The 27,106-nt window shown below is 47.3% G+C and overlaps 1 protein-coding gene across 2 annotated transcripts in view; it reads right to left on the bottom strand.

Annotated features, from left to right (window-relative positions):
- The window catches only part of TTYH3 (tweety family member 3), a 162,951-nt gene extending 137,107 nt beyond the window's left edge, over window positions 1-25,844 (bottom strand). For both annotated transcript variants that reach the window (XM_088452049.1, XM_088452050.1), the window contains exon 1: window positions 25,436-25,844. In XM_088452049.1, the coding sequence (XP_088308175.1) occupies window positions 25,436-25,561 (126 nt within the window). In that variant the 5' untranslated portion in view covers window positions 25,562-25,844. The remainder of the gene's footprint in view (window positions 1-25,435) is intronic.
- Window positions 25,845-27,106: the final 1,262 nt, after the last annotated feature.

Genomic DNA, 27,106 nt, shown 5'->3' with positions numbered 1-27,106 from the left:
CATGTGCAGAAGAGAGCACTGGCACAGTGCCAGAGACTTTGCTTTTACTGTGCAGCACCCTCTTCCCGAAGAGGTCACTGGGAAGATGGCGCTGCACAGGTGGAGGGACCCCACTTGCTAGCACAAAATAATTATAACTCTGGGTGCAACGTGCATGGTGTGGGCCCACCTGTAACCCAGAGGCCCGTGTGCACGACACACCCTGCACCCATTGTAAATACGCCTATACATTACTACACTATATGCAAAACTAAAAACACAAAATGAAGGAAAGTGCACAGCACAGGAGTCGTGCCAAAAGGTACAAAAATAATTAGGTGTATGAGGAGAACACATTTGCATGTTCCATTGAGGCACATCTAGGCACCCGACTGGCTTACAGAGATAACCCCCCTATAATTTTATTTTCCCATTGGGGATACCTGCATAACAGATGGAGCATGGTGTATGACAATGTGCTGTGACTGAGGCCTGAACCATGACAGAATAGATACAGGTAGCAGACATAAGTGTGCGCATAGCCAACAATACTGTCTATTTAGAGCACACATTCATAATGCTAGGCATTGTTAAGTATGGGAATGTTTGAAGTTCGTGTCCCTTTAAACTACTCAGGAATCAGGGCAACTAGCAGAAGAGGCGAGTTACTCAAATAGAAGCAATAGGTGCTGTAATGAACGGCCAAACAGCTCAGGGGAAGTCAGTTAATTATGAACTTTGGAGCTCATTCAGACCCGGACGCTAAGTTGCACTCTCACTCAGCTAAAAGGGCCCGGGTATGCACATGCCGCGATCGCACTGTCTGGTGGAAGGACGCCCTCTATGCCTTCGAGAGCGACGGTAGAGGGAACGCACGCCAGTAAAAAGACGCCCACCTATTTTTCTTAGTAGAAGTCTTCTCCAGGAAGTGTTTGATTAAATCGGATCCAGTGAGAGCCATCGGAGGTGAACGCAGCGTTTGAGGTAGACCCTACTCCGCCGCAAGCACTGCGATCACTGCAGGCTAAAGTACAACCAAGTGACGTGTACAATGACGCGTCTTTGCTAATTATGCACACTCATAACACTTAGTTTTGACGCCCAGACATGCCTGCGTTTGCAGCACCACTCCCCCGTTCACAAGCACCTTCCCGTTACCACCCACAAACGGCACTGTCACTCAAAATAGCGTCCAGTCTGTGTACTACGAGCGCACAATTCCCGGAAGCAGTGACTGGTTTGCACATGCTTACTTTGACGCATAAGCAAACGTGCGGCAATCGCCCATAGCGTGCCTAAGCAGCTTAGCAAACGTGTCTGAATCAGGCCCTTTGCACTTTGTGTATGAAAGTAGGGAGGTAAAATAAATGCCTTAGTGAACAAGCTGGTATACGCAAGCACGTAGCATTTCTTACTATACCAATGAGGAAGACAGAATTCAAACTAAGCAAGGAGAGTATGAGTCGTCCCGCAGTCGATTGCCTATTTAAGAATTAAAGTGAACATACATTTAGCGATTTTATTGAAAAAATAAAGTAGCCATAACTAAAATCAATAAATAAATCCAAACAATTTCCAAGCAGTTTTGGGAGACCTTACTCTGATGAGTAATACTAATGGTAATTTGCATTAATTTGAATAAGAAAAATACCTCAATGGGTGCAAAAAGACTATTGAAATACACTGTCATTATAAACAAATGTGAAAAGCTCAGCCAATCACAAGCAGTGCCTACATGCTCAGCCAATCACATGTGGCCAGTAAGTACTGAGAGCAATGGGGGCTGGAAGCAAAGAAGAAAAAAATAAAAAAATAAAAAAAAAATAAAACTCCTGTGGAATTGTTCCTGGGTTACCAGAGCATGCTGGAATTTTTAGTTTCCCAAGCTCCGGCATATCAAAAGATGTCAACCACTGATTTTTTTTAAACTTTGTTTATTTACATCACAAAACCTTTACTTATTAATTTCAATTAGCTTTTGCTCCAATTGAAATGGATTGCGAAATCTGCAAAAACCTCATTTAATAGCTTCCCCCTGCTCTACACGATTTCTGTGAGTGTGTAATGTGTAGTGAATTGTTTTGGAGGATTTAAAAAGTGAAAATTTAAATGGCAAAAATGGGATTTTGGTACCTACCGGTAAATCCTTTTCTCTGATTCCACAGGGGACACTGGAGGTGCTTACGCTGGGGTATAGAGGCATGGATAACTGGAGCTGGCACTTCAATAATTTAGAACTGTGAAGCTCCTCCCCCTCTATGCCCCACCAGCCCTCAGTTTAGAAAATGAAGACAGAGAGGAAATGGAGAACAAGCGGAGTAACCAAAACAAAAAAGGAGAGAAGAACACACGACAGAAGCATCCAACATACGGAACGAGCCGAACAGGCAGGCTAAGAGCGCAGAGGTGGGCGTCCAGTGTCCCCTGTCCAATCAGAGAAAAGGATTTACCGGTAGGTACCAAAATCCCATTTTCTCTTTCATCCACTAGGGGACACTGGAGATGCTTACGCTGGGGACGTCCCATAGTTTTTCCCCACGGGCGGGAGCGCTCGGTGGCACCTGCAGAACAAGGCGGCCAAAACGGGATGCCGAAGTAGCAAACGTATCAAATTTGTAAAACCTGACAAACGTGTGAACTGAAGACCAAGTGGCCGCACGGCACAATTGCGACGTGGAGGCTCCTCTACCGGCCGCCCATGACGCACCCACAGAACGTGTGGAATGAGCCAAAATGGACGAAGAAGGCCGACGGTCAACACTATCATAAGCCTGATGAATAGTCAGCCGGATCCAACGTGCCAAAGTCTGCTTAGATGCGGGCCAACCCCTCCGAACAGCATCATAGAGGACAAAAAGCGACTCAGACTTACGGAGGGACGCTGTCCTGGCAACATAGATGCGGAGAGCCCTAACCACATCCAAGGTAGAAGATCCACCAGAGTCCTCCAGCAACGACGGTACCACAATAGGCTGATTGACATGGAAAGCCAACACAACCTTGGGAAGGAAGGTGTCTACCGTCCGGAGTACCGCCCTATCAGCATGAAACACAAGGTAGGTGGCTTACAGGACAGAGCACCTAACTCCGAAACTCTACGAGCCCAAGCGAGAGCCAGGAGGAGGACAGTCTTCCAAGACAGGTACTTAAGATCGACCTCCTCCAAAAAGATTCAAACATGGGCGACTGAAGAAACAGAAGCACTAAGTTTAGGTCCCAGGGAGCTATCGGAGGTACAAAAGGAGGTTGCACACGCAAGACCCCTTGAAGAAATGTCTGCACCTCAGGAATGAGGGCCAATTTTCTTTGAAAGAAAATGGAGAGGGCAGAAACCTGCACCTTTAAAGTTCCCAGCTGAAGGCCGGAATCCAGACCCATCTGAAGGAAAAGCAGAGACCGGGACAACCGAAAAGTTCTAAACGGAAGATCCCGACTGGAACACCATGATATAAGCATGCCAGATGCGATGATAATGCGCAGCCGAAACAGGCTTCCTGGCACGTAGCATGGTGGGAATAACTGCGTCTGGGATGCCCCTGCGTCTTAGGATATCGTTTTCAAGAGTCACCCCATTAAACGAAGTTGCGCTAAGTTGGGGTGTATGAATGGACCCTGCTGCAGAAGATCCGGGCGTAGAGGAAGGGGCCACGGATCGTCTGCCAATAGGGACCGAAGGTCCGAGAACCAACTTCTCCGAGGCCAGTTCGGAGCTACGAGAATTACAGAGGCCGATTCCTGTTTTATCCTTTTTAGAAGACGAGGAAGAAGCGGAATCGGAGGAAAAAGGTAAACAAAGTCGTAGATCCACGGACTTGTCAGGGCGTCTACCGCTTCCGCCTGCAGATCCAGAGTTCTTGAGAGTATACTGGGAGCTGACGATTCAATCGCGACGTGGTCGACCTGAGGACATCCGCATCGACGTATCAGCGCGTTGAACACCTCTGGATGAAGCTTCCATTCCCCGGGATGCATATCCTGTCGACTTAGGTAATCTTAGCGTTCCCGCTAGGCTGTTTAAGCGGGGCGCGGCGCCCTGCCCTCCTTCTGGAGGGCACAAAGCACCCTGCCCTCCAGGAGGAGGGCAAAAAGCGCCCTGCCCTCACAGCCTGCGGGTGCCGTTCTCACCCGCGGGACGCAGTGTCCCGCGGGTGGAGAAACATGCGGTGTCCCGGTCACCGCCGGAGAATAGACGCCGGGCGCATGCGCCCGGCATCTATTCTCCCTTTCTGCAGCGCTTGGGGGCTGCCCGGCATGTCCGTAAGCGCCGGGCATGCCCCCAAGTATGACGAAAAGGGGACGCGTCTTATAGACGCGACCCCTTTTCATGACCACGCCCCCTTTTCGGGCGCGCGCATAAGGTTGCCCTCTCTAGCTCCGGCGCCCTGCCTGCCGCCGGAGCTAGAGTTAACACTAAATCTGCTTCCCAGTTGTCCACACCCGGAATGAATACCGCCGACAGGATTACTGACTGTTTTTCGGCCCACCGAAGAATCTGAGTTACTTCCCGCATAGCCATGCGACTCAGAGTCCCTCCTTGGCGGTTGATGTAAGCGGCGGCCGTCGCGTTGTCGGACTGAACTCTTACCGGAGAAGCCTTTAGAAAGTCTGTTGCCTCTATCAAAGTATTGTAAATCGCTCTGTTCCAACACATTTATGGGCCACTTCTGTTCTAGAGGAGACCATCGACACTGAAAATGATAATCGGAGACTACTGCTCCCCATCCTCGAAGGCTGGCATCCGTTGTTACGATGATCCAGTCCCACACTCCGAATCTTCTGCCCGCTAACAGATTGTTGGATTGTGTCCACCAAAGAAGGGCCACTCCTGGAGTGGAACCGGCCGAACTGTAGTGCCTCGAAAGCTGCTACCATCTTCCCCAAGAAACGCAGACAAAGAAGCAGGGACACCTTCCTTGTTCTGAGGACCAGCTGAACTAACAACCAGATATCCCGAGCCTTGTCTGTTGGAAGAAAAATCCTTTGTGATGCCGTATCCAAGATCATGCCCAGAAACAGAAGTTTCTGGGACGGATTGAGATTTCATTTCTTGAAGTTGATTATCCAAACGTGTTGGATTAGGGTCTGATATGTCAGTAAGGCCTGATTTGATAGAAGAGATACCGATGGAGCCTTGAGTAACAGGTCGTCCAAATAAGGGATTATGGGCCTGATTCAGACCCACTCGCGAGCGGCTGTCCGCTCGCAAGTGGGTCGATGTTATGGACTGAGCATGCGCACGACGGAGGGAGCTCCGTCGTGCGCATGCGCCAGACGCGACGAGCGAAGGAAAGTCTTTCGCTCGTTGTGTCCGATCAAAGGGGGCGTGCTGTCAAGGTTGATTGACAGCACGCCCCCTTTGGTGGGCGTGCCTCCCTGACGGGGGCGTTCCCACGGGAACGCCTCCCGTCAGAAGCCGGCCCACTGACATCACTAGTGATGTCAGTGGGAGTGATTTTGGCTCTGATAGAGCCAAAATCACTCCGGAGCTTGCGGTTGAAAACCTCAACCGCAGGCTCCGGCTCGCAAATTCGATGGTCGCGATGGTCTCGACCATCGCGACCATCACAATGCACGCTCGTATAGCCTGTGGGTGGTGACCCACAGCTATACGAGCGTCCAGGAGGACGCTCCATGAAAATGGAGCCCGGCCCTCATTCAGAGCGTGCGCTCTGCTCAGAGCGTACGGCTCTGAATGAGGGCCTATGTTCACTCCTGATGACCGAAGGAGAGGGATCATGACTGACATGAGTCTGGTGAAGACGCGGGGAGCCGAGGATAACCCGAACAGAAATGCCCGAAACTGAAAATGATCCTTCAATATGGCGAAACGCAGAAAAGCCTGGTGAGGTTCCCAAATGGGAAAATGGAGATAGGCATCCTTGATATCCAGGGATAATAGGAACTCCCCTGGTTCCAAGCTCGCTATGACTGACTGCAGAGACTCCATTTTGAAGCGATAAGTCTTCAGATACAGGTTCAAAGACTTGAGGTTTAAGATGGGCCTGACCGAGCCATCTGGTTTTGGTACTACAAACAGGTTTGAGTAAAACCCCAAACCTCTCTGATGTTCCGGAACCGGAACTAGTACAGATGATACTACTAGAGACTGGATAGCCTCCTGTAAAACCTTGGCCTTGCTTGCAGGCTTTGGCAGACTGGTAGTGAAGAACCGAGGTGGAGGGGGGACTTCGAAGTCTATTCGGTACCCCAGGGAAATTAGTCTGCGGATCCACGGTTCTGTAGAGGTCTGGTTCTAAACCTGTTGAAAGTTTTGCAGACGGGCTCCCACCTGCTTTTCCGCTGGTTTAGGTTCTGGTCTACGTGCAACAGGGTGTGGACGACCTCTACCTCTGCCACCTCTATGTTGCGTGGGAGCACCTCTGGCTCTATCACGAAAGGAATGTGGCGCACTAAAGGAATGAACCGAAGGTCCATTGTAAGATCTTCTGGGAGCTGGCGCAACCGACGGGAGGAAGTAAGACTTACCCCCCCGTGGCCTGGGATATCCATTTGTCCAGTTCCGGGCCAAACAGCATATCGCCAGTGAATGGTAAACCCTCCACCGCACGCTTGGATTCTGCGTCCGCTTGCCAAGAGTGCAACCAGAGGGCTCTGCGGCAAGAAATAGCAGAAGCGGATATGCGAGCACTAATCTGACTGATATCTTTCGAAGCTTCTCCCAGGTAAACTGCAGACTCACGGATGTGTTCTGCTAGTAGATGTAACTCTGCTCTGGAGGTACCAGAGTCCAAACCAGAAATCAACTGGTCAGCCCAGCAGACCACTGCCTTGTTAACCCAAGCGTTAACAAGGGTAGGTCTAAGTTGAGCACCCGCTGCAGTATAAATTGATTTTAGCGTTGTCTCCAACTTACGATCCGAAGGATCTTTTAGTACTGTAGCTCCCGGTACTGGGAGTGCCGTTTTCTTAGAGAGAAGGGAGACTGACGCATCTACTGGAGGGGGTGTCTCCCACTTTTCCATCATGGATGATGGAAAAGGATAGCTAGACGGAAACCGGCGCGGAATTTGCAACAGTTTATCCGGTTGCTTCCAGGCCACTGAGAGCTGCTGTTGAAGTTGCTGTGAGAACGGAAAAACCGCAGAGCTCTTTGGTTGTACATGAAATAATTCACACTCCTGGGATGCAGGTATTACATCCTCAGGTAAATTCAGAACTTTTCTGACCGCCAAAATTAGAGATTCCACCCCGGGAGAAGTGTACTCTAATTCTTGAGGGGAAGCGTCCTGTAACGCTTCCTCCAATTCCCCTTCTTCTGTTTCCTCCATAGCGGGGAATTCTTCGTCCGACTCTTCTGATTGGAGAACAGTCGCCAGAGTACGCTTTTGTATCGGTCTTTGGTAGGAGGTGGAGGGTGCAGGCAACACTGTACCCATAACCTGTACCAGGGTGTCTAGAGACTTGGTTAGCCCCGCCACCCAGGGAGGTTGAGACTTACGTGCCTCAGCTAACTCAGACGTTAAATCCGTCATTACTCCAACCATGTCAGAGGCCCATGGGGGAGCAGGTGTGGCCGTAATAGCCATAGGTGGATCTATTGCTATACAAGCATCACATAAAGTGGACCCAGCAGCATGCGGCTTGGTTAGTTTGTAGTTACACTTAGAACAGACAAACATCTTTTGAGCCCCTTTTGCTCTGTTCGACATGGATACACACAGTCATGCAGACACAGAGGAACAGAAGTGAAATTAGAAATAAAACAGAAGGCTGGTTTGGGACATAGAGGAAGAGGCACTCCCCACCCTTTCCGACAGATTAGATTCCCTGCCAAACACCCAAGTGTTACTCACAATCTCTTGCCAGGGATGTAGTCAGGAGAATCAGCCTTCTGTATATACTGCACACGACCTGTAGTGAAGAGATGCAGTTTTTTTTTTTTTGTTTTTTTTTTAAAAACAGGTTAAACACAGCAACCACGCTGTGCTCACAGCCGCTGCCACGTTAATTAGACAGGAAGCCCGCGCTGTTAAGCTCCGCCCCCTTTCTTTATGCCCTAAGGGCCGGAAAATGGCTGCCCCCGCTGCAGGATCATCTCCCCCCTGTGCAAGCCCCGCTGAGTAGGAGCCGCTAGCCACGCTCATCAGTGGGGAGAGGGGAGAAGTGTAATTAATGAGCAGCGCTATCGCGCACTCTGAAGCCAGCGCTGGCCGCGGGACATGATACGGGGGATGTGCATGTGATTTATACTCACTGTGCTCCCTCTCCGGACGGCTCCTCTGAACAGCACTCACATGAAGTTTCCTATGGTGTGTGTGCTGTGTGCGGCATTAAGGTGCTGTCAGATGCTTTTGGTTAAGCACTGCACACTCCTTCCTGTAACCCATGAAGTTAACAGGGTGCCAGTAACCCGGACCCCACCTTTAGAGAGGTGGCGAAGGGTACTTAAGAAACATGTAAAAGATGTTTTAAAATAAGAAAGAAAAATTGAATACATATGAAATTAAAAAAAAAAAAAAAAAAATGTGACTTGCTGGGGCACAGCAGGTTGTGACCAGCTCCAAGGGCACATTTTCTAAACTGAGGGCTGGTGGGGCATAGACCCCAGCGTAAGCACCTCCAGTGTCCCCTAGTGGATGAAAGAGAAATTGCCTTTAGAAGAAGAAGATTAATGTAATTATTAATTTATTTTTTTTAACATGCATAAGACCCCATCGCCGTTTTAAAGTCATGAGAAGAGCTTCAACCCTCTGTTCTGTGATGTGGGAGGCATAATTTACTTTTTAAAACAGAGCTGCAGTGGAATGCCAGGCTGAACCACAGCACATTATTTTAGAGTCACGTTCGAAATCTTCAATTTCAGGGTTTAGTGGTCCTGGTTATCTACACAGAGAAGATGCTGCCATTTTGTCTGCAAAACCAATCAATACCAGCAGAATGCAGCCAACCAAACCACTGAGGCACATCACACACAGGAGTTGCACAAACATGTACAGGGACAACCGGTAACAACACATGAAAATGTGCACTACACTATGGTAATGAGATTTTAGTGCACTTTTAGCAATGCAATTTTTCATAGTGGATGTGCATGTTTTAAACCCAGGATTAACATTTAAAAACAGGACCATTTAAAATCCCAGAGGAAAACACTTATGCTCTTTTTTAATGTCGTTTAAAAAGTGCTGGTTAATGGTTAAAGCAGCTATGTGGGAAAGAGCACAGAAAGGCTGCAGCCACTCTACTTCCTATGGAGAAAGATACATCCACTTTCATGAAACCTTTTTTCTTATGCATAGAAGATGTCTGGTGCAACCTCCTCACAGATAAACATTCAGCTGTGACATTTTCAGTCTGCTTACTGGTCATACTTAAGGGGAATATCCATTAGCAGATAAATTGAACAATACATCGTTCTATCGTTCAATTTATCTGCTATGGATAGGCCCTGAACGATGACAGACGCGCACTCCCGCAGCCGATAAATTCAATCTTTCATCTCTCCAACATGTTGGTCATTTATCGCATATCGCTGCCAGATATTAGAAATATCTCACAGTTTATATGCGGTGAACGACGAAAGCTATTAACAGCAGCTACAAAGCGCTGGAGAGAAAAAAATCCACTCCCTGAATGATGTCATGCGATATCGTTCATGTTTTGCCAAAATCTGTCATGTACATGACAGATATCGTTCAGCACAGCCTCCGGAATTTTCAAGAGATCTTTTGTCTTTCAACTCTCAGAAATACAACTGCCAATGCAGGGCTCAACGAATCCCGGGGGCCAGGTCGCCATGGCGACCAAATTTTGCTGCCTGGCGACCAGATTTTGCAGGGAGGGAGGTTTTACATATACGTTGGCTACGCAAAGCGCCACCTAGAGGAGGGCACCCTGACCCGGCCAGTGACATGTAAAGCGGCCTCAAGCAGACTGTGTCACTGTGACACAGCTGCCTGCGCAGGCGCGCCGCAGCGCTCAGGAGGGCGCCCTCCGACGTTGCTGCCATAGCTGTCCTCTGCCGCCAGTACTCTACTGCCACTGTTGGAGCCAGCAGGTAAGTATGAGCAGGGCCGCCGAGAGGGGAAGTGGGGGGGAGCAGGTACTGTTTGCCTGAGCTTGCTGGAGGGCCCCGGCGGGAGCCCAGTACAGCCCCCCTCCCTCATAACTCAGTGCAGCCCAGCACATGCTGCTGTGTGCCGGGCTGCAGTGAGAGACTGCACTTGGCTGCTAAGCAGTAGCGGCTACAGTCTCCTATGCCTGTGGGGGGGGAGCGATCACATTGATCGCGCCCCCGAATGGCTTGCCACGGGGCTGAGGGTCTCACAGCGCCAGCTTCCCCAGCGGCACTAAAAATGATTATAATTTATTTTTTTAGCCTAAGGCAGCGTGGCCACACCTCCCGCGATTAGGCCAAGCCCCTTCCTCCGGGCCCTGCACGGCTCTCGGCAGCCCTTTGTCTGAGTGGGGGGCTGAGATGGAGGGGACTGTTATTGGGGCTTGTGATGGAGGGAGAGTGAGAGGGGCTGTGATAGAGGTGACTGATGGAGGAGCTCTGATGAGGGGGATACGAGGGACTGTGATGGAGGAGCTCTGATGAGGGGGATACGAGGGACTGTGATGGAGAAGCTGTGATGAGGGGGATACGAGGGACTGTGATGGAGGAGCTGTGATGAGGGGGATACGAGGGACTGTGATGGAGGAGCTGTGATGAGGGGGATACGAGGGACTGTGATGGAGGAGCTGTGATGAGGGGGATACGAGGGACTGTGATGGAGGAGCTGTGATGAGGGGGATACGAGGGACTGTGATGGAGGAGCTGTGATGAGGGGGATACGAGGGACTGTGATGGAGGAGCTGTGAAGAGGCGATACCAGGAGCTGTGATGAGGGGGAATATGAAGGGCTGTGATGGAGGGGACTGTTATGAGTGGGAGTGAGAGAGGCTATGTTAAGGGGACTGTGATGGAGTGGGGAGTGAGAGGGGCGCCACAATGTATACCTGCTTACCAAAAAAAAAAAAAAAAGGCCGGCATTAGTTTGGCTCCTACATTTTTGTCCTGACTCCTGGATTTTAGAAAAATTTGTCAAGCCTTGTGCTGATGGATAGGCCCCTTAACTGTCCAAAAAGGACAGGCATGCTGGGGGAACAGGGAGGGAGGGAAATGAGGTTTGGTCATTTATGGGGAATTTAAGACAACTTGCATTGAGAGATTTGTACTTAAAAGATACAGGTGACCTAAAAAAAAAAAATGTATAAAATAAATAATAAATCATCTATCTGTACATAGTATAAAATAAAAAGTCCCTGGTTAGCATCTGTCTGTTCGCGCCAATCTAGAGAACCACTGCACAGATCTAGATGCAGTTTTTACTATTCTATAAAGGGTTTGTCGAGGAAGGTTTAGGTGTATGAAAAATTAATGTATGACAAAAGCGAGCCGAGCAGTGACGATTTTAGTGAAGCAAGTCGTTGCAAAAAAAAAAAAAAGACAGACGTCCGATCGTTTTCTTGTTTTACGCTGCCTAATCCATGAACGATGTATCACAACATTGGACTTTTTTATACCATGTAGAGATTGATAGGTTTTATCTGGTTTCTCCAGAACAAATTATATAAGCCCTGCTTATCGGTTCAAAATTTCTGTTTTTCCCTTTTTTTTACCGTTCCACTTATGTATTATTAGCCTTTATCTATATGGCGCCACAAAGTTCTGCAGCACCTTACATAGTACATAAATGAGCACACAAGAAATACAGTTAATAGTGATACATAACAATGCAGGACAAGGGTATGGTTTATAAACATTGCTGTAAACACAAGCAGCAGGGCCTCAGCAACCAGGTGTCAGGTGCCAATTGGGGAGTTAGGAGTAAATGATGCTATAAGTAGGGGAAGGAGAAGCACGTGAGGGAAGAGGGCCCTGCTCGGGAGAGCTTACATGTAAAAAACTATTCTTTAATTCCCGGTAAGAGTGTGCTTTGGCATGACAACAAATAAAGCACAGGGACAGGCACTTAACATGGCTGGAGTTGACCTAAGTGGAAGTTTTTCCCATGGACAACTTTACGTAGCCCTTTTGGATGTCACGTCAAAACAAAATCTATTCGCGTTGAAGTCAGAAGGAAAAACGACTAATGTTGTCTTATAAGATTGCCTTGTAAGACCCGAGTTAAAAAAAAAAAAGACGATCACTGTAAATTCAAAATTGCTCCCATGCGAAGCCGGGGATGAGTCGCCAGTAATAAATATTTCTCTTGTTGAATATGGAACACTTGTAATGACATTTTCATTCCCCTCCAAAAAACAAATTTTTCACAAAAGGGTAATTTCCAGAACACGGAGTCTCCTCTCTCTCTCCTGTGCATACTTTGTAAGTGGCATCAGGAATCATTGATAGTTATTAATAGTTTTCAATAACATAAAAGTAACAGGCTGGTTTACCTTCGACACAAAATGCACCAGGGTCACGATGGGGCTGATGCAGAGATGGGAGCATTTTGCACAGATTACAGAGTATCACAAGTTGCACCCTGTTCTGCAAGGGTAGCAGCTATAGGACGCCTATCTTTGTCCCATATCTGAGGGCGGGATAGCGCCTGCCGGTATCCTGACTGCGTCCCGTACAAACGACAGGTTGACACTAGAAGAACACAGTAGTGAAGAACACAGTAGTGGATGCAAGGTGTGACATGACAGTCACAAAATAAAAACCTAGAATTTTGAATGATAGAAAAGTGCTGCCTGTGACCAATCAGCACCTATGGATGGTATGTAATTTTAGCAGGAGTAAGCATACAAAATGGCAGCAACCACTCATGTTAGTAAACAGAATTATGCAAAAGGTAATAAGATACCCAGTGCAAAATAACCTATGCCCAGATATTCTATGGCAGAAAGTAAAGTACTATACATAATGTATAATCGCTTTAAGGGGGTGATTCAATTGTTTATCACTCCCGTAGTTCCCATCTAAAGTGACTGGGAGCTCGTCAATTGTTGGCAGGACCAGCACCGTGCTTGTTGCGACAGCCGCATTGTCGTACCCTAATGCATGGGATTAGCTGCGTTAAGCTACTTCTCCCATGCCAAGTGTTGGGTGTGCTGTAAAGGCACACCCGGCACTCGTGACCAGCCCCAAAACACTACTTCACAGGTGCTAGAAATACACAATAAGTGCAGCCTCGTGGCTGGTCGTCCAAAACAATTGAATAGCTCTGGTCATTTTAACGGGAGCGATAAACTGAATAGCCCCTGATAACAGCCTACATCTTCTAGACCACTGACGGGTAATTGGCAGTCTGGTGAGTCTTGATCAGCGGAATTCAGCCCTTACAGCTATTGGATGGGCTATGTCTGAAACTCAGGGCCTCATACAGTCTACTGCACGGAGCAGGGGTTGGGTACGCGATCCCGGCGCACACAATGCCGGCGGTCAGCATCACGGCACCAGAATTCCAACACATGGAGGTAAGTAATGTAACCCTCACCCTAACCCTCCCCTCCAGTAGCCTAACTTGAAACCTAACCCTATTACTTAGCTTCAGGAACGCAGCCGCCGGGATTCCGGCACCAGGATGCCGACTACATCCCATGGAGCATCTGCATCAGGTGACTGACCACTAACTGAGATCAAAAGAGAAGAATGGAGTGCAGTGCAATCAACACTTTGCGCTGAAAAAGAGACTTTGGCCCTCATTCAGAGCCACTCGCTATTTGCGGTCGTTCGTTCTAAAACAAGGGGTGGCTATTCAAATGAACCGTTCGCTGTTTGCGGTCTGTTCACGCCTCAATGTCTGAACGAGCGAACAAAACTTGCGTTCGTTTTTTGAAAAAATACGCCCCCTGGCCGCTCGCATCCTACGTCATGTCCGCTATTTATTAGATTAATCGAGTACATCGACCAGGGTATGAACTGCTCGCTATTCTTGGGGCTGGTGTTTGCTACCACAATTTTGCGAGCAGTTCTGGCTCTAAAATAACCCAGTGACGTGGTAAATGACGCTGCTGTTTTAAATATGCACACCCATAAAACGCCCGTTTTGACCTTTAAGCACGCCTGCGATCGGATCTCCACTCCCCGTTTTCAAGCACCTTCCCCTGTTACCACCCACATACGCCTCTTTCTGTCACTCAAATTATCAGGCATTCGCTATTTTGCGAGCACATGAATTTCGGCCGCACTGAGTTGTTCGCGCATGCGTATAACGATCCGTACGCATGCGCAGTTGGGCAAACATCGCTCGGAGCGAACGAGCAGCGACTTGCGTCCGGCTCTGAATCAGGGCCTTTATTCCCTAACATTACCTAACAAGGTAAGGACACTTTTAAAGCACAGTGGTATAAGTGCTCACCTGCTGTTAATTATTAGTGCATAGCAATTGTAATGAGTGATGGGTGGGGAGCATGTGGGACGGGAAGCAGTCATAAGTTTGACATTCACAATGTTGACAGCTATGATGTCGATATTGTTGAAATGTTCACAGGCAACATGTCGACATCCTCGGAATGTCGACATTACACGCAGGTTGTCGGATGGAACGGTTAGGATTACGCATTAGAGGGAGGTTAGGCAGAGAATATTCACCGTTACCACCGCTCCGTCTAACGTCTCCACCAGAATTGCTGCACACGTGACCGCTGGAAGACACCGCCGCCACAGAGAGCAAATGAGTCACCGCTAGACCACCAAGGACAGTTGTAGACATTCTGTCATGGCCACGTGATGAATGTAGACATGCTATATCGAGTATATACTGAGGGCATTCTGTGACAAGTCTCATCTCTTTCTTTGATTAAGTGAATTGCTTTAACTTATTACAGAGGAAATTAAAAAAAAAAAAAAAAACTACGTTTGCAGCCCTTTGAAGACTAGAGGGGTGCACATGTGGCCTTTGAAGTATATCAGGTACCCAGTACATTTTTACACTGGGAAACAGTGTGCCGTTCACAAACGCTTTACCGTTGCTCTCAATGATCAGGCAGTTGCGTCTACTACCTGCGCGTTGATATCTTCAGACCAGTTCACACCCCCAACATCACAGTACACGTCCATTGACGTCTCACAAATCCCTGAGCATTAGGCCTGTGACAAGACCTATAAACAAGAAAATTTGTAAACATTCATCCTTACATTAGATAAAATAAAATCATAGTACTTTAGTGCCACTATAGGAAATGAATGCTATAGGAACTGCTCTCGCTTTTATTCCTGTTATCTTAGTCTCCCAGCAGTGTCCTGTAACAGTAACACACAGGACGTATAACGTGCCGATCTTCCACCAGTCAGAGCCTTACAGATCAAACATTTTCAGCTTTGACAACTTCCTGCTGCATATAAACAACTGACAAACGTTACTAACAGTTCTATTACAGAACAGTTTGCATCTTATGCCTGGCGAAAAGCAGATGGTCAATACACTGATACAACATGAAAATGTCTCTTATAAATATTCATAAATACAAATGTAAAGTTCTTAGAAAGACTTGCAGGATATTTAGAATATAATTTAGAATTGCTCTGTATGTGGGTGATTGAATGCTACAAGTCTTGATCATAAGCTATCAGGCCTCCGGCATAAACCGTTTATATGTGCTATATTGGCTCTTTAACTAATACCAGACCCTTTACCCCAAACAAGAATAATATGATCAGGTAATTATTGGACATGTTCTAAATGCAGATGTTCGCTAACACTTTGTGCGTCTGTCAGTCTTCTGAATCCAGTGAAGCCGGGAGAGTTTTGGTCCTATATTTTGCCATCTACAAGTGAATATAAAAAAAGAGACAGTACCACAGAATACCAGCCAGGTGATTTATTAAGGCAACAAGCACAGGTAATGCTTTAGGTGTATGGCCAAACTGGACACTACTCTTGTTGCTGGGCATTGTTAGACGTTTATGTACAATATGCAGGTTAGTAAAGAGATATTTACATGCAAGCCCTTCTACCTACCTCAAAGCAGGCTACATCACAGCTGGGAGTAGGGTTGCAACCTGGCTGCTCCATCAAAATTTAAAAGGAATAACTTCAATTGTCAATTTGTCAAAAGACACAGCCGAAACTAAAACTTTCTGCTCCTCCAAAATGAGTAAAGAATTAATTTTCCAAAGCCTTCAACTGTACCAAATTAACCTAAAAGATTCACTGTCTGGTGCCCCCTTCAGCTTTCTGCCCTGGGCAGTTTCCCCTCCTGCACAGCCCTGTAAAAAGACAAGCAATACAATACACTTTGCAATGATGTAGCCTTTGTTTGCAGCATATTGCTATAACACTACATAAAACACAAGCAACATACAAAGAAAAGAGTAAAGCAGTAAATGAGGGACACCAAATGCTCTAACTAAGCATAGGACATTCCAACATGGTCAGAAGCAAGTATAACATTTCAGAGCTGCCCCATTGACAATTAGGGCTAGATGGCTGTGAGAGAACACTTCCGTGGATTAGAAAGAGGAGTGTCATCATGAGGGATTTTGCAGGAGCTTCAGTGACCCAAACAGCTGGACTTGCTATGGTTTCAGGTGATTCAGCAAGGAACATAGGGCCCCATTTACAAACGAAATATAACCCCTTTAGCGCTCGCTAAAGGGGTTATACCATCTTGCTGTATTTAGTAAACAGCGGTAATCTTAGATTACCGCTGTTTGTACAGCATCGCTCTCGCCATCTAAAAGATGGCGAGAGCGATGCAGGCCCCACTGCCGGCAATGGAGACCCAGCGGTGTCTTTCCGGCTTTAGCGAAGCCCTCCAGGCACTGCCGGGTCTCCCTGTCACGCACATGCGCAGACGGACTGTCACGTATGCGCATGACCCTGGAGCCCCGTCGCTGGTAGCGTTAGGCTGCCAGCAGCCCAGCAGAGGACCTCGTTGAGGACAAGGATCCCGCTGGACTTCGCGGGACCTCGCCGGAGGGGTAAGTATTACTAAATACCAGTGGAATTTTCGTTTGTATCACAGTGATACTAAACGAAAATTCCCGCTGGTATTTCCCTTTGTTTGTAAATGGGGCCCTAAGGGCCTGATTCAGCTTTGGGAATGGAGTGAGAAATAGCTCTTAACTGTGAACCTGGACAAACCATATTGCAATGCAAGGGGGTGCAAATACATACTTGTTTTCGCATGCAGGGTAAATACTGGCTGCTTTTGAATGTAGCCCACAAATACTGCACAGCTTTATTATTACACTGCACTTTAGATGTCAGTTTGGACACCTCCCTCCCACATCTATATCTCTCTGCACATTTTAAATCCGCTCCACCTGCAGTGCAGCATGGTTTCACCAAGATGATCAGTTGAGAGAGATATCTCACTCTATTCCCAAACCTGAATCAGGCCCTAAGGGTCAGAAACAAAGGGCAATAGTGCCTGCAGCACATACTTCATGACCAAACTATCTGGGCAATCATTCAAAGTACAAGGCTAAATATGCAACTGCATAGCCTCAGTGAATTAGTAAAACTGTCATTTAAGTGGAAACCCCCTATGAAGACTAATGCTGGATGCACACTATACAGATATATCTGCAGATGATGGTCGTTCATACACACTGAACGGCCATCAACTGCTTTTTGCCGCGGGTCAGGGTTGTGTCTGTCCCCTTCCCCGCGGCCTCTGCTGCACACTGGCCGATGGCCAGATATATCTACCATCGGCTCTGCAGCACAGCAGACGCGATGTGTCTGAACTGCATAATTCAGACATATATTACTGGTACACACTGGCCGACGGGCAGCAGATATATTGGCCGATCAATTGATCAGCCAATATATCTGTCAGTATGTACCCAGCTTAAGATCTTTGTAAAAACTTGGGAGACAGATAAAATTGTGAGAGATAACATAGTAACCAATCAGCTTCTAATTTACATTTTACAGGCTTCTGCAATATCGCTGCTAAATTAAAAGCAACCACTGGTTATCAGGCTGAACCAGCCTGATAACAGATTGTCACTTTAAAGTTAGCGTCAATCTCCGTGAAACCCCGCCAGTTCACTTAACTGCATTAAAGGGATAATGGCAAATAGTCGCCGTACCTACTTCTCCCTTATGGTGCGTACACGGTCATACCGCGGATAACAATAGTTATCTGATCGTCCTGCATGTGTTGGATGATCGTTATCGATCATCCAACACATGCATGTTTGGCACCTACGACTATAACGAACCGCGAACTACGTTCGCGGGTCCCTATAGTAAACAGGCTAACCTGGTCGATATCGACCAGGTATGCCTGCTTGCACGGACTACGGACGATGTTCAATAGCGGCCATATGTGGCTGCGGATAGACCATCGTTTGGTCGTTTGCAGGGGCCAGAACCTGTCAGATTTTAACGTTAACTATCCTATCGTTAAAATCTGACAGTTTATCTGACCGTGTGTACGCACCATTAGATTGTGCACTTTAACAGGAAAAATTAAAGAGGTTGGGCTACTATATGTACGGGTGATGTGCGCACAGTATACCGCGTTATGACATGTGACGTAACTTCGCATTTAATGGAATTTCAATCAATTTACCTCTGTGGGGCGCGAGGCAAAACTTGCAATGTTCACGGCACAGCACATCGTGATGAACTGAATCACCCAATAAGAATACATAACCACTGGTGTAGAAAAAAAAAAAGCCATCTTTACTGCCAGCAGTAGATGCGTACCCTAACCAAACAAAAGCACAAATCCCAAACGTGGATAAAAATGTGAAGCAGAGGGTTTTTTTCTACTTAAACTTTCCCACGCACCCCCACCCCCTTTCCCCATCCTAATTACATCACACACTGTGGAATAAGAGAGACACTACACATACCACAGCATAGTAAGGAATGTAAGCAAGGCCACAGCTATGAGTCATAGGCTTCCCAGCGCTTGGATACGAAACACATTATGCATCTATAATTTATAACACATAAAGATAAGAGCATATGGGAGTTAATAATACATAGCCAGCATTTCTCTCATAGAAGAATGATTGTAAAAATAAAAAAAATTAAATATCCTGCTGATTTGAAGAATAAAACTATACAGACAAATAAATCTACCATTAAGAATACAATACACCAATGCACTGCAGCCTGGAGTATGTAGTATAAATACAAATTTTATTGCAAATATCAGTAACACGACATTAAGAAAGTCTCCTTCTAGTAATATAAAAGCAAAGCTCTTACATGAGAACCTTATGCTGCACGCACGCACACACACACACACACACACACACACACGACAACTGGCAGATACATGACTGCGCACATTGGCATATGACTTGTCCCAGAACTGCGGTCAAGCTGCCTGACCACTAATGACCACATTGCATAGGGGTGCCGGCCAGTAACTAACCAACTCGGTCTGCAGTTGACCACATTTTCCATCTGGCAGTGACTTGATCAGCTTACCAGCTACCATCCGCACAGTTTTACCATGCATTTATAGTGTACAAAACATTTTCCATCTTTCAGTGACTTGATCAGCTTACCAGTTACCATCTGCGCAGTTTTACCATGCATTTATAGTGTACAAAACATTTGAATTTTTACTCTTAAATACAACTAAACATGTTCCTCCTTGGGATCTCTGCCCCTTGACTCCACTCCATTGTATTCGCACCTCTTTCAGCACCTCTAAACCTATATGTTGTGCCCACACTATTGTGCACAGGTTGTCAGCTTGCGCTGAATATACCCCTTGCACCGCATTACCCATCATATGCTGTGTGGAGAGTTAAGGTGCCTATCCACTAGATGATTAAAATTAGCGATTGAACGATAACGATATTGCTCGATAATCGTTTGAAAATTTGGTCTTTTAGACATTATCGTACAAACATGCTGGTCAACCTGACGATATCATCATATTCAGCATGTTTGCAGATGATTGATTGTGCCTGCACTGGTTCAGTGTGGGCACCCTGCAGTGTAGTGAACGACAACGTTCAGTCTTTTCACTGTCGGGTAGTGGATACCCGCCTTTATAGTGTTCTTTGTTTACTGTATTGTACTGTTATACCACGTATGGTCTTGTTTTTACACTCTGTGCAGCGCTGCCGACCACATGTGGCGCCATATAAATAAAAGTTAATAATAATAATGCCACACAACAACAACCAGACAGCAGGTTTTGGCCTTTCCCAAAGCAATGGAAAAAAATCCACACAGCTTTTTCCTGATAATATAAAACATGACTGAAAAGCATACAAAGAATCTACAATAGATAAAACCATTTACTTCATTAAAAGTTGCAGAATAGCATGAAACAAAATGGGCCGGATAGTAAAATGGCGAAGCATAAAAACCCATAGGCAGGAGTACAGTAACACGAGGGAACACGGTGCTATGTACCTGAAGACTGTATGTATTGTACATACTATTCTCTCAGTGCTCGCTTAGGTTTTCTCCTACAATCCAAATACATAGTGGTAGGTTAATTGTCTTCAGTCTAAATCGTCCCTGGTGTATGTCTGTGCACCAGCTGTAAGCCCCATTGGGACAGGAACAGATATGCTTAAATAAGTAGTCGTAACGATACTCCCCTAGGGGATATTTTGGCATTTTATGAAGGACGATACTATTAATAAATATCAACTGAAGTTGGAAAACCCTTTTTAGTTTTAAATAACACCCACCCCCCCAAATAAATAAACCCATTGAATGTATCTCCAGAAATAATGAGCCATGAGATATAAGCAAAACTTAAAACAAATTATTTTATTATTGCACATTAAAAATAGACGGAAAAAAAAAAAAAAAAACCTGATGAGAATGTTACATAATATATACATTCCTTATGCAATCAAATTAAATAAAGGAATACGAGGGATGAAAATCGTGTCTTTCACATCTGTTCCAACATGAAAATACAGAGCAGCTCCCCAAAGAGACACCAAACCTAGTTCCCAAGGTAACAGTGTAATGAACAATACCCCATCTGGGAGGTAATACTGTACCCACACCTTTTAAGCCTTTATTTTGTGTTTCTGAATCGTCCCTAGCACAACCAGCACTTGTGTTGAACACTTGCACACCCCAAGCAAGCCGCGCCGCTGCTGGACATCCACAGAAAACGTAAGACTTCACCATTCAACAAGAGCAGAACCACTCATAAATCCCATCACTGTGAAAACGCATCCGATGGGCAACCAGGAATAAGTCTCTACATCCTGGGTACACGCCAGAGAGTCAGTCTATGAATGATCCAACCACAATCTGCTAAAAGGGGATTTAGTATCAACAACTGCAAACTGTGGCCAGCAACTGTAATCACAAACTAAACTAAGACATACAAGGGAAGAGCTCCAAAGCAATTACTACATGGCCATCCACCTCCATGGGTATAGGGCTGTAGTTACTGTTCACATCGCCCTCATTGGTTTCTAGATTGGGAAAAAATATATAAAAATAAATTAAAAGGATAAAACATAAATCCATTTCTACGCTCTGGAGAAGTGATGGGCAGAGGAGCACTCCTGAGGCCGCATGGGCCAACAAAGAGGGCGGCCTATTAGCTTTACTCTCAGTAATACCTTAAAACAACCCAAACAATTAAAAGAAAGAGGCGCATATCTGTAGCTGTGTTATAAAGGAATGGGTATGTAATGCCAGCTGTCCAGAAGCCTTCTGTCAAAATACAGACAGAGGCATCCCGATGGTTGGTATCCCGGGTAAGTATACTTACCCTCCCCCCTTCTCCCCCTAATCCTCCCTTCTTGTAGCCTAACCCTAACCCTCCCAGTTAGTGCCTAAACCTAAGTCTCCCCCCTTCGTGCCTAAACCCAACACCCCCCCCCCCTTAGTGTCTGTGCCTAACCACCACCCCCAGGGGTGTCTATCCTCTCCCCACTGCGTTGCCAAAACCTAACCCTCCCCCTCCAGCTAAGATGCCCCAGATTTACCTGGTTTGGGTTGGCGTCTGTCTGTGTTTTCCGGCGTCGGAATTAAGATAGGCGTCGGTATTAGTGTTCACTCTAGGTCCGGCGCAGGGCACTGGACCTAGAGAAAGGGCCTTTGGCGAGTGTGCGCGGCCAAGGAAAAGAGGGCATGTCTTTATGACGTGTTCCCTTTTTCGCCACTTTTGGGGGCTTGCCCGGAACTTACGGACATGCAGGCCAGCCCCCAAGCACTGTGGTCACTGTAAATGGATGCCGGGGCGCATGCGACAGGCATCCATTCACCAGCGGTGACCGCTGCACCGCCGCTCTCCCCACCAGCGGGACACTGCAGGTCGCGGGAGGGGATGGCACCCGCAGGCTGTTTCAGCGGGGCGCCACGCCGGAGGGCAGGGTGCTTTCAGTCCCTTTAGAAAGGCAGGGTGCGGCGCAGCGTCCTGCTGAAACAGCCTAGCAGGAACGCTAGGTATTTTGACGCCTGTCTTAATTACCGTGTCGGACTTCCAGCGTCGGGATTCAGACTGACGCCATCCCGTCCGCTAACTACATCCTGTTATAAGCGATGACAAACAAACCTGACAATAATGCCGGAAAGCAGCTGACGCCCGCAGATAAAAGCCCATTTTGCCGCCTAATGTCCATTGCAGCTCTAGGGCATGTACCTAGTTTGCCTCTACGATCAATACAATTCAGTGCCTGTGAAACATACGTGTCCCTAATGCTAGGTACACACTGGGCGGAATTCAATTGTTTCAATTGATTCGTGCGCCCGACGGAGCTATTCAATTCTTGCTCCTGTCGGGCGCGATCAGCTGCCAGCGCCTGGGGGATGAGAGCTGAAATGTGCAAAAAGTGACATGTTTGGGCGCCCAAACATCACTTTTCGCGATCGCGCCCAGCACTTTGGTCGGGTTTAGCTGCTTTACGCGGCTAAACCCGACCACTTTGGGCGCGATCAGCACGAAAATCTGGAACACTTGCATAGCGACTGCGATCTCCTGTCACTTTAGACGGGAAATGTGGGTCGTGAAAACAATTGAATTCCGCACAGTGTGTATCCAGCACCTGGAGCCAACTGTCGTTTACAAACCCGTCAGATGGGCACCCATAATAGCCTGTCCCAATGAGCCGAGGTTGTGCATCATCTGACACACTGCATGTATTACAAACATCACCTCAAGGATCTTTAGAGAAATGTATTGCTCATATAGAAGCTATAATTGTTAAATGTGTATACAGGAAATCGGATGTTCCCTGGATTGTTTCAGCTGTTAGAACAATAAAAAAAATTGTGGATTGTATCTTATCTTTCAGATGTGTACGCAGCTTTACACAGATTCACCAAGGCACTCCATAGAATCTATTATGCAATATACTGTAGGCTAGTTGAGGAGATCTGGATTGTAAGTGTACTCTTCAAAGTGTGTTTATCCATATGTTTGCCTACAAAACAAAATGTAGCTGCTCGTGAGGCCCTTAGTAATGATCACCACCGTATCCCATCAGGAGCTGAGAGGGTTCAGCAGAGAGAGACAGCCATCGCTCACTTTGAGCTTTTAATAGATTGGAAGGTTCAGCAGTTCTCCAAGCATGACCTCACCAAGACAAATCATTGGCAAAAGCATCTACATGCCAGCACAAAGCTTAGGCCTGAACCAGGACAGAGATGCCCAATTACATAATTATGGTGCCTTTTTAAAAGGCCACTTAAGCTGGTCACCCACAGGCCAATCTGGACATTTTTATTTTTAGAACATGCAACAGCCAGGCTAATGTAGTGACAGTGACAGCACAGTATCTACTGATAAGAATATTAAACAAATGTGCATTCATTCATTCTCCCCTCCAATATGTGAGGTCACCGGACAAACTGGGGGATGAAAGCAGAGCGGCCCACTGCTATCCAACTGGACAGTTCTACATGTACAATTTGGCACCCAACAATCAAGTCAAACTGACGATTTCCATGGTATATGGGCCGGTCAATAAGCAACTTGCTTTATTTAAGGGTTCATACAGACAGGCAATCTCTAATGGAAACCTCAGTGTGGGGTGTATTTACACCATACGTCTGGACATTATGCGCAGGAAGGAGAAAGCAATATCTATAGTGCCGTATTTGCCCATTATTTTGTTTCTGCTGTGCCACTTCCAGTTTTGGAAGCGGTAACTAACGCAAGTCCGACAATACAGAGTTCTACTAATGACACTAACAAATAATCGGTATATGGTAGTCTCATGATCTTATTAGGTATCTGAGATATCGGCTTTGGTCTCATATAACCTAATGAAAATAATTTGGTCCCGCAATAGGAAAAAAAAAAAAGAGAACACAAGTTTGCAGAGACAGATAGCAAAGCTCTATACAAACATTAAATGCGAGAAACGTTAATTTGTAAATGCTTTTTTAATTCCTAACTATAAGGCTTTGTATTCGTTAGCAGTCTGTTGCTTCAGCTACAGTACATAGAAATGGATGCAGAGATGAAGATTATTGCAACATTTTCTGTATATGCCTCAGGCAGCTCAGCAATCTCATCCCCCATATCCTGCAGTTTATCTTTCCATGTTTCCAAACAAAAACTAAACCAAGAAAACAGATGTGCTAAACGGGACAGGAGATTCGGGTTTAACCCATCCAGTGCGAGGCCTAATTCAGGCCCTGCTAACAAATATTAACATCTACAGAAAAGGACGCATTCCATAGAAGGTTTTATTAATATTATATTTGCAAGCACAGGACACAACCTTCATGCATCAATAATTAGAAGCAACATTAAAGCCCTGTTCCTTTACCAGGCTGCATACTGTCACAGCAAATTAAGGACAGCTTGGGGAGGGGGGGGGGGGGGGGGGTTTGAGAATGGGATTGCTACAAAAAATAAAACTTCAATTTACATGGGAGAAGAGACCTACACAATGCATAGTTCCAATGTCGGCCATTTTTACAGAGACCCACAAATATCAAACTGAACAATTTTTCCCCCTTTGGTAGATATTGTATGTGCAACAGAAGTTCCTTTCATTACCTATACAGATACAAAGGAAGCATGGAAGATGATGGCCACATTGACAGATTTTGAAATAATAGTTTTGCACAAAGAATACTTCCGATCAGACATAATCTAATAATAATAATAATATTAGTGTTAAGTCAGCTAATAGTATACACTTGAAGGTATTAAGCTATGTTGGCAGACTTAAGTCTCAGATACACAATAATAACCAGGATAATAAATGTTACTATTATTGACATTCAAGGGGAGAGTGATTGTGCCCAGCTAGTAGACTCAGAAGATGATGCTCCTGTAGTGCTGGTACATTCACCCCCTGCCTGGAGATCAGCCTCCATGTACAGTGTGCTCATATCGGAGGCTCTCCTAGTGCATCCTAATATGACATGATCTCATCTCATACAAACAGGAGCAATAATGTAATGTAGGGCACAGGCTAGAATAAAGGGCCAGAGCTCATTGCATTGGTCATTGGGAGATGCAGCATTTGCAGATGGAAATATAAGAAATACTCCCAGCACACATATACATATATCTCAGTGGCCATAATGACATGCAGGCCCCCATCCTCCCCCCAGGTGACCGCTGACAGGTGTCTCACCTGCTGGTAGTCGGAGTCCTCCGGCTGGAAGTCCCCGCTGAGGGTCTCCCATTTCAGGTTAAGGTGGGGGAGTCGGTGCAGGAGGTTCACCCACCATGGCGGGGTGTAGCTGATGGCAGCAGCCATGTTTCTGGGCTCACGCCGGCGGCCCGCCTCTCATGGGGTACCTAGGGGAGTCTGTGCCTCAGGCTCGCTCACGCCGTCCCATTATCCAGGCTTGTTACCCGCGCCGAGCCCTGGGGCGAGTGTACCCCGAAATTCATCCGCTCATCCTCCGTCGGCGGGATCGTGTGGCCAGTGCCCCTGCGCTACTCAGGGAGCCACTGTCACTACCAACGCCGCCAGCCCCCCAACACTGCCCAGCTCCGGCTCTTTGTTCCCTGAGTCTCGGTCTCTCTCTGTTCCAGAATCCCACCCTCCCCTATGCTGAGCTATGGCCGACCCGGCCCTCTCCCCGCCCTGCCTCAGCCTGGCCCGCCTTCTCTCCGCCCTGCCTTAGACTGGCCCCGCCTTCTCTCAGCCCTGCCTCAGCCTGGCCCCGCCTTCTCTCCGCCCTGCCTCAGACTGGCCCCGCCTTCTCCCCTTCCCTGCGACGATCCTGTCCTCTCTACTCCCTGCCTCAGCCTGGCACCGCCTTCTCCCCCCGCCCTGCCTTAGCCTGGCACCACCCTCTCCCCCAGCGCGTGCCTCAGTCTGACCCCGCCCTACTCCAGCCAGATCCGCCTACTCTTCAACCTGGTTCTGCTTGGCCCCGCCCTCTCACCCGCTCTACCTCAGCGCCGCCACCCTCACACCCGCCCAGGGCGTCCCCTCAGCCACTCTGTGTCTGTGGTATGCCCCCTACCTGCACGCTTCTCCTCTCCACTCCCCAGCTGATGAGTTACAGCCGAGTTCCATACCGTATAGTTATTCCCCGTCATGTATATACAGTATAAACGGATGGCCACTATGACTGTAACCAGAGCCGTAACTAGACTTTTTGGTGCCCCATGCAAGACAGAGCATTCTTGTCACTCTGGGAACATTCCTTTCCATTACATATGCACCTTAATGACCCGAGTAGTAGTGCCCCTCTTGCAATGCCCACTGTAGTAATGTAGTGTCCAGGCGCGTTTCTAGAGAGGAGGGGGCCCGTGTGCAGTCTCCAACACGGGGCCCCTCCTCTAGGCCGGCGGTCGGCAGCACACTGACTGAGCTGTGCGCGGCCAGTGCCGGAGTTATAGACTCTGGGCACTAGCGTGTGCCCAGAGTCTATAGTGCCTGCACGGGTCACCGGGAAAATGGCCGCGGCGGGCATTTTCCCTGTACTGCGCATGCGCAAATGACGGGAAAATGGCCACCGCAGACATTTTCAAGTCGTTTTACAGCGCCAGACCTCCGCGCCGACGTGGGACTCCAGAGAGGTAAGTAATATTATGGGTGGAGGGTGAGCGGTGTGGGGCATAGTGCTCGCAAGCAGGTCGATGGTGGGGTACTGCACATGCGCGGAGCGCGCATGCGCAAACGCCCTGGAGCGAGAAAGAAATTCTCTCGCTTCAGGACTCACTACAAAAGGGGCGGCTGTTGATGTTGGTCGACAGCTCGCCCCGTTTTGTAGGCGAGATGGGGGGGTGGCTACACAAACGGAGGCGTTCCCGAAGGAATACCTGCCATTTGTTGGGGGCACCACTG

This window comes from Taudactylus pleione, unplaced genomic scaffold (genome assembly GCF_031769625.1).
Source record: "Taudactylus pleione unplaced genomic scaffold, aTauple2 ptg000032l, whole genome shotgun sequence".
NCBI classification, from domain to species: domain Eukaryota; kingdom Metazoa; phylum Chordata; class Amphibia; order Anura; family Myobatrachidae; genus Taudactylus; species Taudactylus pleione.
This window is presented reverse-complemented; position numbering and strand designations above follow the sequence as displayed.